The 12731-nt window shown below is 35.6% G+C and overlaps 1 protein-coding gene across 1 annotated transcript in view; it reads left to right on the top strand.

The window, feature by feature from the left end:
- The window catches only part of LOC148954950 (uncharacterized), a 75369-nt gene that overhangs the window by 61417 nt on the left and 1221 nt on the right, over positions 1 to 12731 (top strand). The window contains exons 5-6 of the mRNA XM_089099353.1: positions 2644 to 2724; positions 10257 to 10426. Coding sequence (XP_088955479.1) covers positions 2644 to 2724; positions 10257 to 10426 — 251 coding nt within the window. The remainder of the gene's footprint in view (positions 1 to 2643; positions 2725 to 10256; positions 10427 to 12731) is intronic.

Here is a 12731-nt window from a genome sequence, read left to right as displayed (position 1 = left end):
TGACAACCAGGATGCAAATAGTGTGTTTTTATTTAGTTAAACATCCCCCTTAACATTTCCAGGAAATTTCAGCGTCATAACCTTTACACTAAAAATAGATATACGCCTTTTTTGCAGCCATGATGCACATAGTTTGTTTCGGTTTCAAACACTACCCTCAACAATCCCTGAAGGTTCCAACTTAACATAACGAAAAAAAATAGTAAAGAAGAGAAAACGAGGATAATAAGAGCCAGTGGAAAATAGAAGAAAACTGTGTAAATATTTTGGTCGAGACCTCCGCTCGACCGTCTTCACTGCAGAATAAAATAGTAAAAAATACAGATTAGTGTTCCGATAACCTCTCTCCTAATTGTTGTTGGGTCCTTCCAATATAAAAACAACCGCAAGAACAGGGGATTCTATAACCACCACTACTCAGAATGGGGCTGGTTTTATCCTTGCTGTAGTTGAAAAAGTCCTCTATTTTGTTTAAATTTTAGAACTGATATTAACCTTACGTTTTTTTTTTATTCTTCCTAGTTTGTCAGGAATATAGTGTAGAACAATCTATGACAACCCACACCATTTCATTTTGTTTGATAACACGTCCATTATCCCCCCATTAAAGGTTTATGCAAGTTTTCAGGGATACAGTTGAAATCAAAAAGCATATCCACCAAAGATCGCCCTTAATAGAGATACTGGAGAAACTTATCTAAGCCCCATTTATGATTAACCCATTAATTCCTATCCTTTTTTTTTCTACACACAAAATCATAATCCTTTGGTCTGGCTTATCCTTACAAATAAATGTAAGAAGGGGTTGTGGTAGTACGTATCCTCAGGAAAATTCTCAGATAACCTCCCAACCCCTTGCCCCTCTAAAGATCCTTTGGCCAAAAATGAAAATAAATTTCTGTTGATGTTTCTGTATTAATACAAGTTTTGTTTCAGGACAGTTTTTCGAATTAGAATAATCATCGTTAGTGTATAATAACAGAATATTGACAAAACTCACGGTTTGTGGAAACCGTGAAAATTTCAGCCCATTAACCTTGAAATTTATAAATTTTTATTGAGTTCAACGTTTTCCTCAACACTGCCTGGAAGTTTCAACTGATATGCTCGCAGCCGTTCCTGAAATATTGTAGAAACGCCATTTTACAACCTGGATCTACAGAGGGTATTAAACAAATTCTGAAAGTTTTAACATAACACCCTTAGCCATTCAAGGAATATTATAGACTTGCCCTTTTGACTACTTGGATGCAAGCAGTGTTTTTCGATGTAGTTCAATATACTACTACTACTAACAGCTCACTGCAGCACCAAGCCGCCTGAGGCCAACACAGCTATACACGCTCCTCCTCCACCCTAATTGGTTCAAAGCCTCCCTCTTTACACCCTCACAAGAAGTTCCCATTTCCTTCAAATCTTTCTTTATGATGTCCTCCCACCCCAGACAAGGACGACCAGCTATCCGTTTATCCCTAGACGGTTGGCCGAAAAGAACAATCTTCGGCAATCTGTCATCCTTCATCCGCACAACTTGCCCTAGCCACCTCAACCTTTCTTTCATTATAGCCCAAGAGAGTGGTATTGAACCACATTTTTCGTATAGCCTATTGTTTGAAATACGGTCAGTCAGCCGGGTACCCAGAACAATCCTTAAGCAATTTCTCTGGAAAACATCTAGCAAATTTTCATCCGCTTTTCGGAGCGTCCATGCTTCAGAGCCATATTTGACCACTGTTATCACTGTAGCTTCTAATATTCTAATCTTCGTTTGTAGATTTATCTTCCAGTTCTTCCAAACTTTTTTTAACTGTGAAAAAACACCCTGAGCCTTGGCAATTCTATTTTTAACATCTTCTTTGCTCCCACCATCTTTACTAATAATACTACCAAGGTAAGTGAAGCTGTCCACCAGATCAATCTTTTCCTTACCCAACGTCACCTTTTCATCTTCACTTATTCCTAGCCTTAGTGACTTAGTCTTATTAACATTAATTTTCAAACCTATTCTAGCACCCTAAACTCGCAAAACATCTAAAACTTCATTCATTCTGCTCACACTTCATCTAGGATATACCCCTCAACATTTCCTAGAAGTTTCAACTTAGTATCCTCAGCCGTTCCTGAGCTATTGCACAAGCCCACGTTTCCATTTTAGAACATTTGTTTAAGCAATCGCCAATTTACAATATTCACGGCCATTGTTTCAAGGACTGTGGGGATCATGTCATCCTGGAGGCACATTAATTGGACCTTTGACTATTTTGAACAAAATGACTTTCAAAATTTTGATCCAATATCCTTAGTTTTGTGTGTCTATCGGTTTGGGTGTCTATCGATCACTTTTGATTTTTTGAAAAGGGGACTAGACCTTTCCAACTGAATAGCTCCTTCCGAAGTTTCTAGGACTACCCTGTATATGAAGTGGCTCTGAAAAAAAAAAGAAAATAAACAATATATTGAAGGATTGTCGTTCTTTACTGCTGGCGTTATTTCTGATAATATGCCGTAATTGATTTATAACAAAACAATCTTTCTTCGCTAAGTGACCAGAGTAGAAGTTATTCTGTGGGCCCATTAACAATTCGTTTGCTATTTTCAATTATTTTTTTATTATCTTACATTATTTTGCTTTATTTGTTCCAGGGTTGCCTCTGGTTTAAGAAAAGCCGAAAGGAAGGAATATCGCAACCAGGCGAGAATTGTCCTTGGAGGAAGGCAAGCGCTGTAAGTAATACGATTACGATAATTGTATTGTGTTAACGATTTCTGCCAATTCAATTGCAATTTATTTCATTTTCATTTTGGCATTGATAATTTGGGCAACATAGCTACGCATAATCCTCTGTCTCAATCTATTTAAAGCCTCCCAGAAAGTTCCAATTTTCCTTAGATCTTACTTAACGAACTCCTGCCATCCAATTCAAGGACGATTTCCAATAAGAGAGTCATGCATACTTTAGCCATTTACCCGTGCCCCAGCTATTTAAACATTTGCCTCTCAATTACTTGGACTATCTGTCTTGGCTTTTCTCTGTCTACAATTAGCCATATCTTGATGCAACCTACTACAAAATACTTAATAACTTCAATTCAAAATCAATCTGTCAAGCAATATGTCAACTTCATCGGCAGAACATGTCCTAGCCATCTCAATCTTTCCCTCATTATTATCGTAGAAAGCTGAATAGAACCACATTTTTCATACAGCTTAGCCTACTGTTTGAAATACGGTCGGTCATACTCGTACCCAAAACGATCCATGGATAATCCCTCTGGAAAATATCCAATAAATCCTCCTCCGTCTTGTGGAGCAGCCACGTTTCAGACCAGACTTGACCACTGTCTTCACTGTAGCTTCCGGTATTTTAATCTTGGTTTGCAGACTTATCTCCTATTCTTGCAAACTTTTTTCAACTATGAAAAAACTCCCTAAGTCTTGGCTATTCTACTTGTAATACCTTCGCTGCATCGAGCGAACAATACTACCAAGGTAAGTGAAACTGTCCACTTGATCGATCATCTGGTTACCCAACATCATTTGTTCATCTTCACTTATTTCTAGTCTAAGCCACTTAACCTTCGTAGCATTAATTTTCAAGCCTATTTCTACACCCTGTACTCTCAAAACATTTAAAGATTCTTTTTCTGGTCATCTAAACATTCAATTACGCTAAAATTTTCGTCTAGGATGCTCAAATCATTAGCATAATCTAAGTCTAGAAGTTTTACTTTTCCATTGGATTTCCTACTCTCCCACTGGCTTTGCCGTGTTCCTTAGGACAAAGTCCATCAAAATGATTCATATAAATGGGGATAGAACGCAACCAACATGTTCGAATTCTCATGCATGGCATTAATCACTTTAACGTATTTGTCTGGTATACCATACAAGGATACGACCTTCGCTAAATCTCTTCTATCGGCTGAATCAGACGTTTGCCTATAATATATAAAGCTAAAAACTAAAGGGGTCTGATGACTCAGGCACTTCTCAATTATTAATCTAAGATATTAAAATATTGATTATTAATCTTCTCAAAAATATAATGCTACCATTAAAGGTGCATAATTTAAAAAAAACGACAAAGAATTCTCATAAAATCATGGTATTCAGACATGTATAGTTTTAAGATGGCGGTAAGGTCATGGGAGGTAAAAATGTTCATGTATTGATATCATTGGTATTTCAAAAGAATGCTGTGTTTTTTTTTTTCTGATATATATTTTGGCGCTAGGCACTTGGTGAGTTCCCATTGACCGCTAGTCTTTCCTCAGTTGCATCCTTGCTTTTGTGCTTCCATTGAGCCTTCTTTTGAAAAGATTAATACCCTCTCGTGGAGATAGTTCCAAGTGAGTGTATAGTGCCAAAAACAAACAAACAATGTTTTGGGTACTCTTACCTGGGTGTTTCCTCCTTCAGGGAAATCAAAATGAGTTATGTTCCAACGTGTTTGGCTTGTTACTTGGACAAATGGTGGTACACAGAAGACCCCGAGAAGAAGGTGAAAAGTGTAGTTGTGGTATTGAGAGTGCATATTTAAGTATAAAAAAAACTTTTTCGCATGCTGACCAAAGGTCTGCGTTGCGCAGGTACCGATCTCTAACACCTTGCATGAGGTAAATAAAGAATAAGTCAAATAAAGAAAAGAAATTCTGGCAAATGAAACAAAAATAAGGAGCAGCAATACCTTAGAATTTAAGAAATTTTCAATTTTCATTTTTCTATGACAAATAAAATTATTCCACTAACAGAGCGTTGATTATTCTTAGAAAGTCACTTGATTCACCTCCCCCCCCCCTGTTTTTACCTGACTATATACAAAAAATTACTGATTGTGTGGGTTTGTCATTATCCTTTGTAATTATTCTTATCAACAACTGGTCCATAATACTAAGTGGCCCATTGGTGGCTCTGGCCTCTCTTGCTCCCGGGAAAAAATATCGATTTTCACCCCCCCCCCTATCTTCTAAAACTTGTCAAGACAATTTTTAATTTAATAATGAAATTTATTAGCATTCCTACTGAATGCAGGAAATAACTCTTGTGTATTGAGCAAAATTTTGGATTCAATTTGCTTATACTTACTGCCAACTGCACCTTTTACTTTATTTTAATAAAGTAAAATGGATTATTGTGGATTAAAGTATAGTGGATTATTTTTTTGGAATTTTGTGCCCCTAGAATTTCTGCGTCCGGGGAAACTGCCCCGGAAACTTGGCTTGCATTACTTCTGAATTACTTTCTCCAGAGAAAGATCTTGGACATGCCAGGAATCAAATTATGTATTCAGCAAATTCAAAAAAGTTTTCCACAAAAGAAACTTTGAAATAAAAGTAAAGGTCCATATTCATCTAAAGATGACCAGAAATAGAGCCAAATAATAATTCATGCTTTAAACGAACGTCAATGACAACCAATAAATAAATAAAGCCCAGAACGGACAGAAATTGTGCAAAAATGAAATTGCTGGCGATCCATTGTCAGTTTCCGACAGATTTGCTAATGTTTTCGCTAAAAGATGTCATTGTAGTTAGGATTTGCTATGAGAAAAGTATAAAAATAAAGTTCAAAACTTATATTGAAAAATTGAGAATTCAAAAACTCAATTTGTTGCCCGGATTTTTTTTTTTTTTTTTTTTTTTTTTTTCGCTGTGCAGTTTTGGTGCCAGTATAACATGGATTTTGAATAAAAAAATTGTATTAGAAATGTTTCTGCAAAGGACTATTTTTGATTAAATTAAAAGTAAAGGTTAGCAAAAGAAAGACACGTCACTTGCGAGCGCTTTCCAGTTACTTGTGTCATTTCCTCTGCTTTTTCATCTAGGTTGCTATTATGACAACTTAGCACCGAAGATAATATTAGATGGCAAATACCGTTTTTCTTTTTTTGAAAATTTGGATTGACTTTTGGCTTTCTATGGCTATAATGAGAGAAAGGTTGAGAGGGCTAGGACATGTTCTGCGGAAGAAGGATGACAGATCGCCAAAGATGCTCCTTGTCAGCCAACCGTCTAGGGTCAAACAAAAAGCCGGTAGTCCAAAAACAGGGTGGGAGGATGTCTTAAAGAAAGATTTAAGGGAAATGGGAGCTTCTTGGGACGGTGTAAAGAGGGAGGCTTTAGATAGATTGGAATGGAGGAGAAGCGTTTCTAGCTGTGTTGGCCTCGGGTGGCTTGGTGCTGCATTGAGTTGTTAGTAGAAGCAGTAGTAGTTTACTATTTTACTATAAATAGTGTTTGGTCCCGATATTGGGTATTGGCCCTGACAGAAGTATCACTATTTTTCTAAATGTTTTCGTTATTTTACTATTTTCCCAAATGTTTTCCATGGTAATCGCCTTCTGTTTACTAATGTTGCAAATTGACCCCCCCCCCCCCCCCCCCCCCCAAAAAAAAAACAACAACTAGTTGTCACTGTTTAATATTTCATTTAAATATATATTGAACAAAGCCGTATACAGGATTTTTTTAGAGGGGGGAGGAAGTTAAAAATCTTAAACAAACGCATCAAAATTTGTTTATATGCATTTTTGTTACATTTTTAGGAACACTGGCTTTGCCGTGTTCCTTAGGACAAAGTCCATCAAAATGATTCATATAAATTGGGATAGAACGCAACCAACATGTTCGAATTCTCATGCATGGCATTAATCACTTTAACGTATTTGTCTGGTATACCATACAAGGATACGACCTTCGCTAAATCTCTTCTATCGGCTGAATCAGACGTTTGCCTATAATATATAAAGCTAAAAACTAAAGGGGTCTGATGACTCAGGCACTTCTCAATTATTAATCTAAGAGATTAAAATATTGATTATTAATCTTCTCAAAAATATAATGCTACCATTAAAGGTGCATAATTTAAAAAAAACGACAAAGAATTCTCATAAAATCATGGTATTCAGACATGTATAGTTTTAAGATGGCGGTAAGGTCATGGGAGGTAAAAATGTTCATGTATTGATATCATTGGTATTTCAAAAGAATGCTGTGTTTTTTTTTTCTGATATATATTTTGGCGCTAGGCACTTGGTGAGTTCCCATTGACCGCTAGTCTTTCCTCAGTTGCATCCTTGCTTTTGTGCTTCCATTGAGCCTTCTTTTGAAAAGATTAATACCCTCTCGTGGAGATAGTTCCAAGTGAGTGTATAGTGCCAAAAACAAACAAACAATGTTTTGGGTACTCTTACCTGGGTGTTTCCTCCTTCAGGGAAATCAAAATGAGTTATGTTCCAACGTGTTTGGCTTGTTACTTGGACAAATGGTGGTACACAGAAGACCCCGAGAAGAAGGTGAAAAGTGTAGTTGTGGTATTGAGAGTGCATATTTAAGTATAAAAAAAACTTTTTCGCATGCTGACCAAAGGTCTGCGTTGCGCAGGTACCGATCTCTAACACCTTGCATGAGGTAAATAAAGAATAAGTCAAATAAAGAAAAGAAATTCTGGCAAATGAAACAAAAATAAGGAGCAGCAATACCTTAGAATTTAAGAAATTTTCAATTTTCATTTTTCTATGACAAATAAAATTATTCCACTAACAGAGCGTTGATTATTCTTAGAAAGTCACTTGATTCACCTCCCCCCCCCTGTTTTTACCTGACTATATACAAAAAATTACTGATTGTGTGGGTTTGTCATTATCCTTTGTAATTATTCTTATCAACAACTGGTCCATAATACTAAGTGGCCCATTGGTGGCTCTGGCCTCTCTTGCTCCCGGGAAAAAATATCGATTTTCACCCCCCCCCCCCCCTATCTTCTAAAACTTGTCAAGACAATTTTTAATTTAATAATGAAATTTATTAGCATTCCTACTGAATGCAGGAAATAACTCTTGTGTATTGAGCAAAATTTTGGATTCAATTTGCTTATACTTACTGCCAACTGCACCTTTTACTTTATTTTAATAAAGTAAAATGGATTATTGTGGATTAAAGTATAGTGGATTATTTTTTTGGAATTTTGTGCCCCTAGAATTTCTGCGTCCGGGGAAACTGCCCCGGAAACTTGGCTTGCATTACTTCTGAATTACTTTCTCCAGAGAAAGATCTTGGACATGCCAGGAATCAAATTATGTATTCAGCAAATTCAAAAAAGTTTTCCACAAAAGAAACTTTGAAATAAAAGTAAAGGTCCATATTCATCTAAAGATGACCAGAAATAGAGCCAAATAATAATTCATGCTTTAAACGAACGTCAATGACAACCAATAAATAAATAAAGCCCAGAACGGACAGAAATTGTGCAAAAATGAAATTGCTGGCGATCCAGTGTCAGTTTCCGACAGATTTGCTAATGTTTTCGCTAAAAGATGTCATTGTAGTTAGGATTTGCTATGAGAAAAGTATCAAAATAAATTTAAAAAATTATATTTAAAAATTGAGAATTAAAAAAATCAATTTGTTGCCCGGTTTTTTTTTTTTTTTTTTTTTTTTTTTTTTCGCTGTCCAGTTTTGGAGCCAGTATACCATGGATTTGGAATCAAAAAATTGTATTAGAAATGTTTCTGCAAAGGACTATTTTTGATTAAATTAAAAGTAAAGGTTAGCAAAAGAAAGACACGTCACTTGCGAGCGCTTTCCAGTTACTTGTGTCATTTCCTCTGCTTTTTCATCTAGGTTGCTATTATGACAACTTAGCACCGAAGATAATATTAGATGGCAAATACCGTTTTTCTTTTTTTGAAAATTTGGATTGACTTTTGGCTTTCTATGGCTATAATGAGAGAAAGGTTGAGAGGGCTAGGACATGTTCTGCGGAAGAAGGATGACAGATCGCCAAAGATGCTCCTTGTCAGCCAACCGTCTAGGGTCAAACAAAAAGCCGGTAGTCCAAAAACAGGGTGGGAGGATGTCTTAAAGAAAGATTTAAGGGAAATGGGAGCTTCTTGGGACGGTGTAAAGAGGGAGGCTTTAGATAGATTGGAATGGAGGAGAAGCGTTTCTAGCTGTGTTGGCCTCGGGTGGCTTGGTGCTGCATTGAGTTGTTAGTAGAAGCAGTAGTAGTTTACTATTTTACTATAAATAGTGTTTGGTCCCGATATTGGGTATTGGCCCTGACAGAAGTATCACTATTTTTCTAAATGTTTTCGTTATTTTACTATTTTCCCAAATGTTTTCCATGGTAATCGCCTTCTGTTTACTAATGTTGCAAATTGACCCCACCCCCCCCCCCCCAAAAAAAAAAACAACAACTAGTTGTCACTGTTTAATATTTCATTTAAATATATATTGAACAAAGCCGTATACAGGATTTTTTTAGAGGGGGGAGGAAGTTAAAAATCTTAAACAAACGCATCAAAATTTGTTTATATGCTTTTTTGTTACATTTTTGCGAGTTGGACAAAAAATTTTTTTTTTGGAGTATGTATCATTGTATTTAATGTAGTCTTATTTATAAATTTACATGTTCCTAATTTTATCCTTTGGATATTCTAACCATTGTGAAGCTAGATGAGTTCAAATACACCAGGGAATTGGCAAAAAATTATTATTAACCACGGACACAAATAGAGAAAAAATAGAAAAGAATAGAGAAATTGGAAAAAATAGAGAATTTTGACAAGAAGAGAAATAATTAAATTCAGTTCAAATAGTAAAAAAAAAATACCTTTCACAGGACATTAAAAACAAATATATTGACTTTTTTTTCTTCGCCAAACAAAAGAAAAACTAAAGTTAGAAAAATGATAAATTACTTAAATGAAGAGTCACGACATAGAAGTTAGATATAGTTCTGAAATACACACTGCCATCTACATCCTTCTAATTAAAGAATGAATAAGTAGGCGTTCAAACGCTGGATCCTGTCTCAGATTCTGTCCAGGTTTCCCGCTCAGTTTTTCCCGCTGAAAATAGGAACTATCGAGCAATATTTTCAGAACTAAAAACACCTATTTAGGTGGCAATTATGATTGTGAATTTCCTATTTCTGAAAATACCTTGGACTTTCAACCATTCTGAGCAGGAAACTTGGACAGAGTCTTAGACAGAATCCAGTGTCTGAACGCCCACTAAAGGTTCTGAAATTAGGCTGTATCTAAAAGGTTTGAAAATTGTCCTTAAAAAAAGGAGAGGGGTAGCTGTTTAATATTATCCAGGTAACTAATGTAATTTTCTAGCAAATTTAACTTAATATCGTTATTTTTTGTAACATTTTAAGCATTCTACTTAGTTCCTGCTTATTCGGCTTATTTCCTGTTCTTTGTGACAATTTTGCGTTATTAAATTAAGCCGTTGTATTTTGATTCTAGTGGAGATGGTATTGATATACCGTCAGGAAATCACACGTTGCCCCGTTTGCCGTATCAGCCTTCTGCGGGTCACCAACCGAGTGCATCAAGACAGAAGGATGTCACTATTATTAAACCTCAGGCTCCAACTCAACCCCCTCCTGCTCCGACCACTGTACGAAAGCCGAAAGGTTTGTTGTCAAGATTTTCTATTTTATGTCTACTGTCATTATAAGTGTACATAACTTTTGATAAAACGAATACATCTTAAACTGCATTGAATTTTTAGTATTTTGGCTTTGAAAATGGAGTTCTTTTTTGGAGTGTCAAAGGCTCTCCCTCTTCAGACTCACTCGTCTAATTCTGGCTCCTCTCTGTAGTTTATTTAATCTGTTGGTATCTTTTTACATCAGATATACCCTTGAATGTTGACACTGCATACATAATTTGTGAATACACTACTTGTATAGCTAATGTGCAATCCGCCGTTTCCTGTAAGGGGGGGGGGGAGGAGTCGGAACCAGATAATTTAAAGCGTCGGTTTTTGTATGAAGAATTACACTAACCACTTTGTTTCTGAAAAAAATTGGTAATCTGGCGTCGAAACCTTGCAGGAGTAAGTGTTTTGAGCACAAGAAAAGGGTTTGATCTAAAATAAGTCTTGTTTTTCAAAACCGGATCCCTGGTATAATATAGATACTTTCTTATAGTAAAATACCAGATGTCGACTACTAACAATTTACCCCGTGACTAAGCCGCCCAATGCCAATAGCTACACTCCTACCCCACCCCAGTCTATTCCAAGGGTCTCTCTTTCCCGCCACCCTCGAAGAACTATTTCTCTTGAGTCCTCCCGTTTGACTTTTATTCAATAATAGTTGGACTTGTCTTTTACTAAAATTTTAGAAGTATACCATTTAGTATGCCATATCAGAAAGTATACCATTTCAAAGTGCTAGGGATTTTTAAGTTTCTCGTTTTTGTTTAAAAAAAGTCACCATATAGTTTATAATTACCTCAAGTAGAGGTCATTACGTGTGCCATGAAAAAGAAATAGATGCTTTCTTGTGAGAGAAGTATGGCAAAATACCAGATATCTGCCAATAAAAATGGGTTTTTGACTTTTAGCAAATATAGATTGAATATAACTTGACCAAAAACAATAACTCGAGTTGTTGTGTTTATGGATAAATGTTTAGAAAGAAAAAAAAAAGTTTAAAGGATTTAGTTATCTGGTTTGCAGATTAAGTATTTATCGTTTTGTAGTTTGTTTTCTCCTTGTTTTGTATGAATTTTATGGGCCTTGAGCTTTTGAAATACACTGATCTATTTATCTGTACTATATTAAAATTTCAGAAACATACAACATGCAATCGTCCAACAAAGTGGCCTAGTCGGAAATTCTGGAAATCCTTACTTTTGTCTATGAAGTATTGCCATGTACTTTTTTTCTGTTGCATTGTTCTGTTCCAGTATCGATCATTTTCAAACTTTACAGTTCGTAGGTTTTGCAACGGTATATGTTTCTAGAATTGTAGCCAAAATCACGTTTTTACTGGTCAGGTCTGGATAACTTGAAAAATTCTCAATCCTATATAAACAGTATTGCCATGCAGTTTGTAAATTACCCCAAAGTAAATGTTCTCAATTTATCAAGCAAAAAGTCTAACTATAGAAAAAACATATTTTACCAGCCAATATCAGGTATTTTACCATGCTTTTCTTATAAAAACATCTATTGTTTACTTGGCAGAGCGGGGACCTCTACTTTAGGGCAATTGAAAGCATGGTTTAGACTAAATAATAATAATTTGACTTCTATTGAACTAAAACTCAAGAAAGATAAACCTTTGTAAAGTTACAAGGTGGGAATTAGGAAATTCTCACTTCGGTGTAAAAAGTATTGCCGTGCGTTTTTTGTTGCCCCAAATTGGATGTCTTCACTATACCAAACAAAAAAAAAGCTTTCTGCTTACGAGGAAAATATGTACAAATAAAATTGCATTAGGAACAGAGCCTTTTATTTGACAGTGAAACAACAATCCTGGATTTTCCAGGATTCATCCAGGATTCCAGGATTTTACAGAATTCAACAATCCTAGAGTGAAACAACAAACATGTCTGGATTCTACGGAAACATATACAGTGGCCGTCTTCACCAGATAAAGTTTGTCTGCTGAAGACGGCCACTGTATATGTGACCAAAATGTTCAGAGATTTTTTGTTGTTGTTTCACTTTCAAATAAAAGGCTTTGTCCCTATTGAACTTTTATGTTTACGTGATGGAAAGGCAGTGTGGTCTTCGGAAATACCTACGAGGAAGATATGTTGTAAGAATTTTTAATTTTCAAATATTTTACACCATGCTATGATTTCTCCATCTCTGGTCTAGTTTTCTAATTTATTGTAGCTTTTAATTGTCTTTTTTTACAGTGTTTTTTCTATTTTTACGGTTTTTTAACTTTTTGTTAGTTTCTGCATCGTATACTAGATTTA

The sequence above is a fragment of the Artemia sp. Qi Xiang Cuo genome, chromosome 2 (assembly GCF_049724085.1).
Source record: "Artemia sp. Qi Xiang Cuo chromosome 2, ASM4972408v1, whole genome shotgun sequence".
In the NCBI taxonomy this organism is placed as follows: domain Eukaryota; kingdom Metazoa; phylum Arthropoda; class Branchiopoda; order Anostraca; family Artemiidae; genus Artemia; species Artemia sp. Qi Xiang Cuo.
The sequence above is the reverse complement of the archived record's forward strand: the minus strand, read 5'-3'. Positions and strand labels throughout refer to the sequence as shown.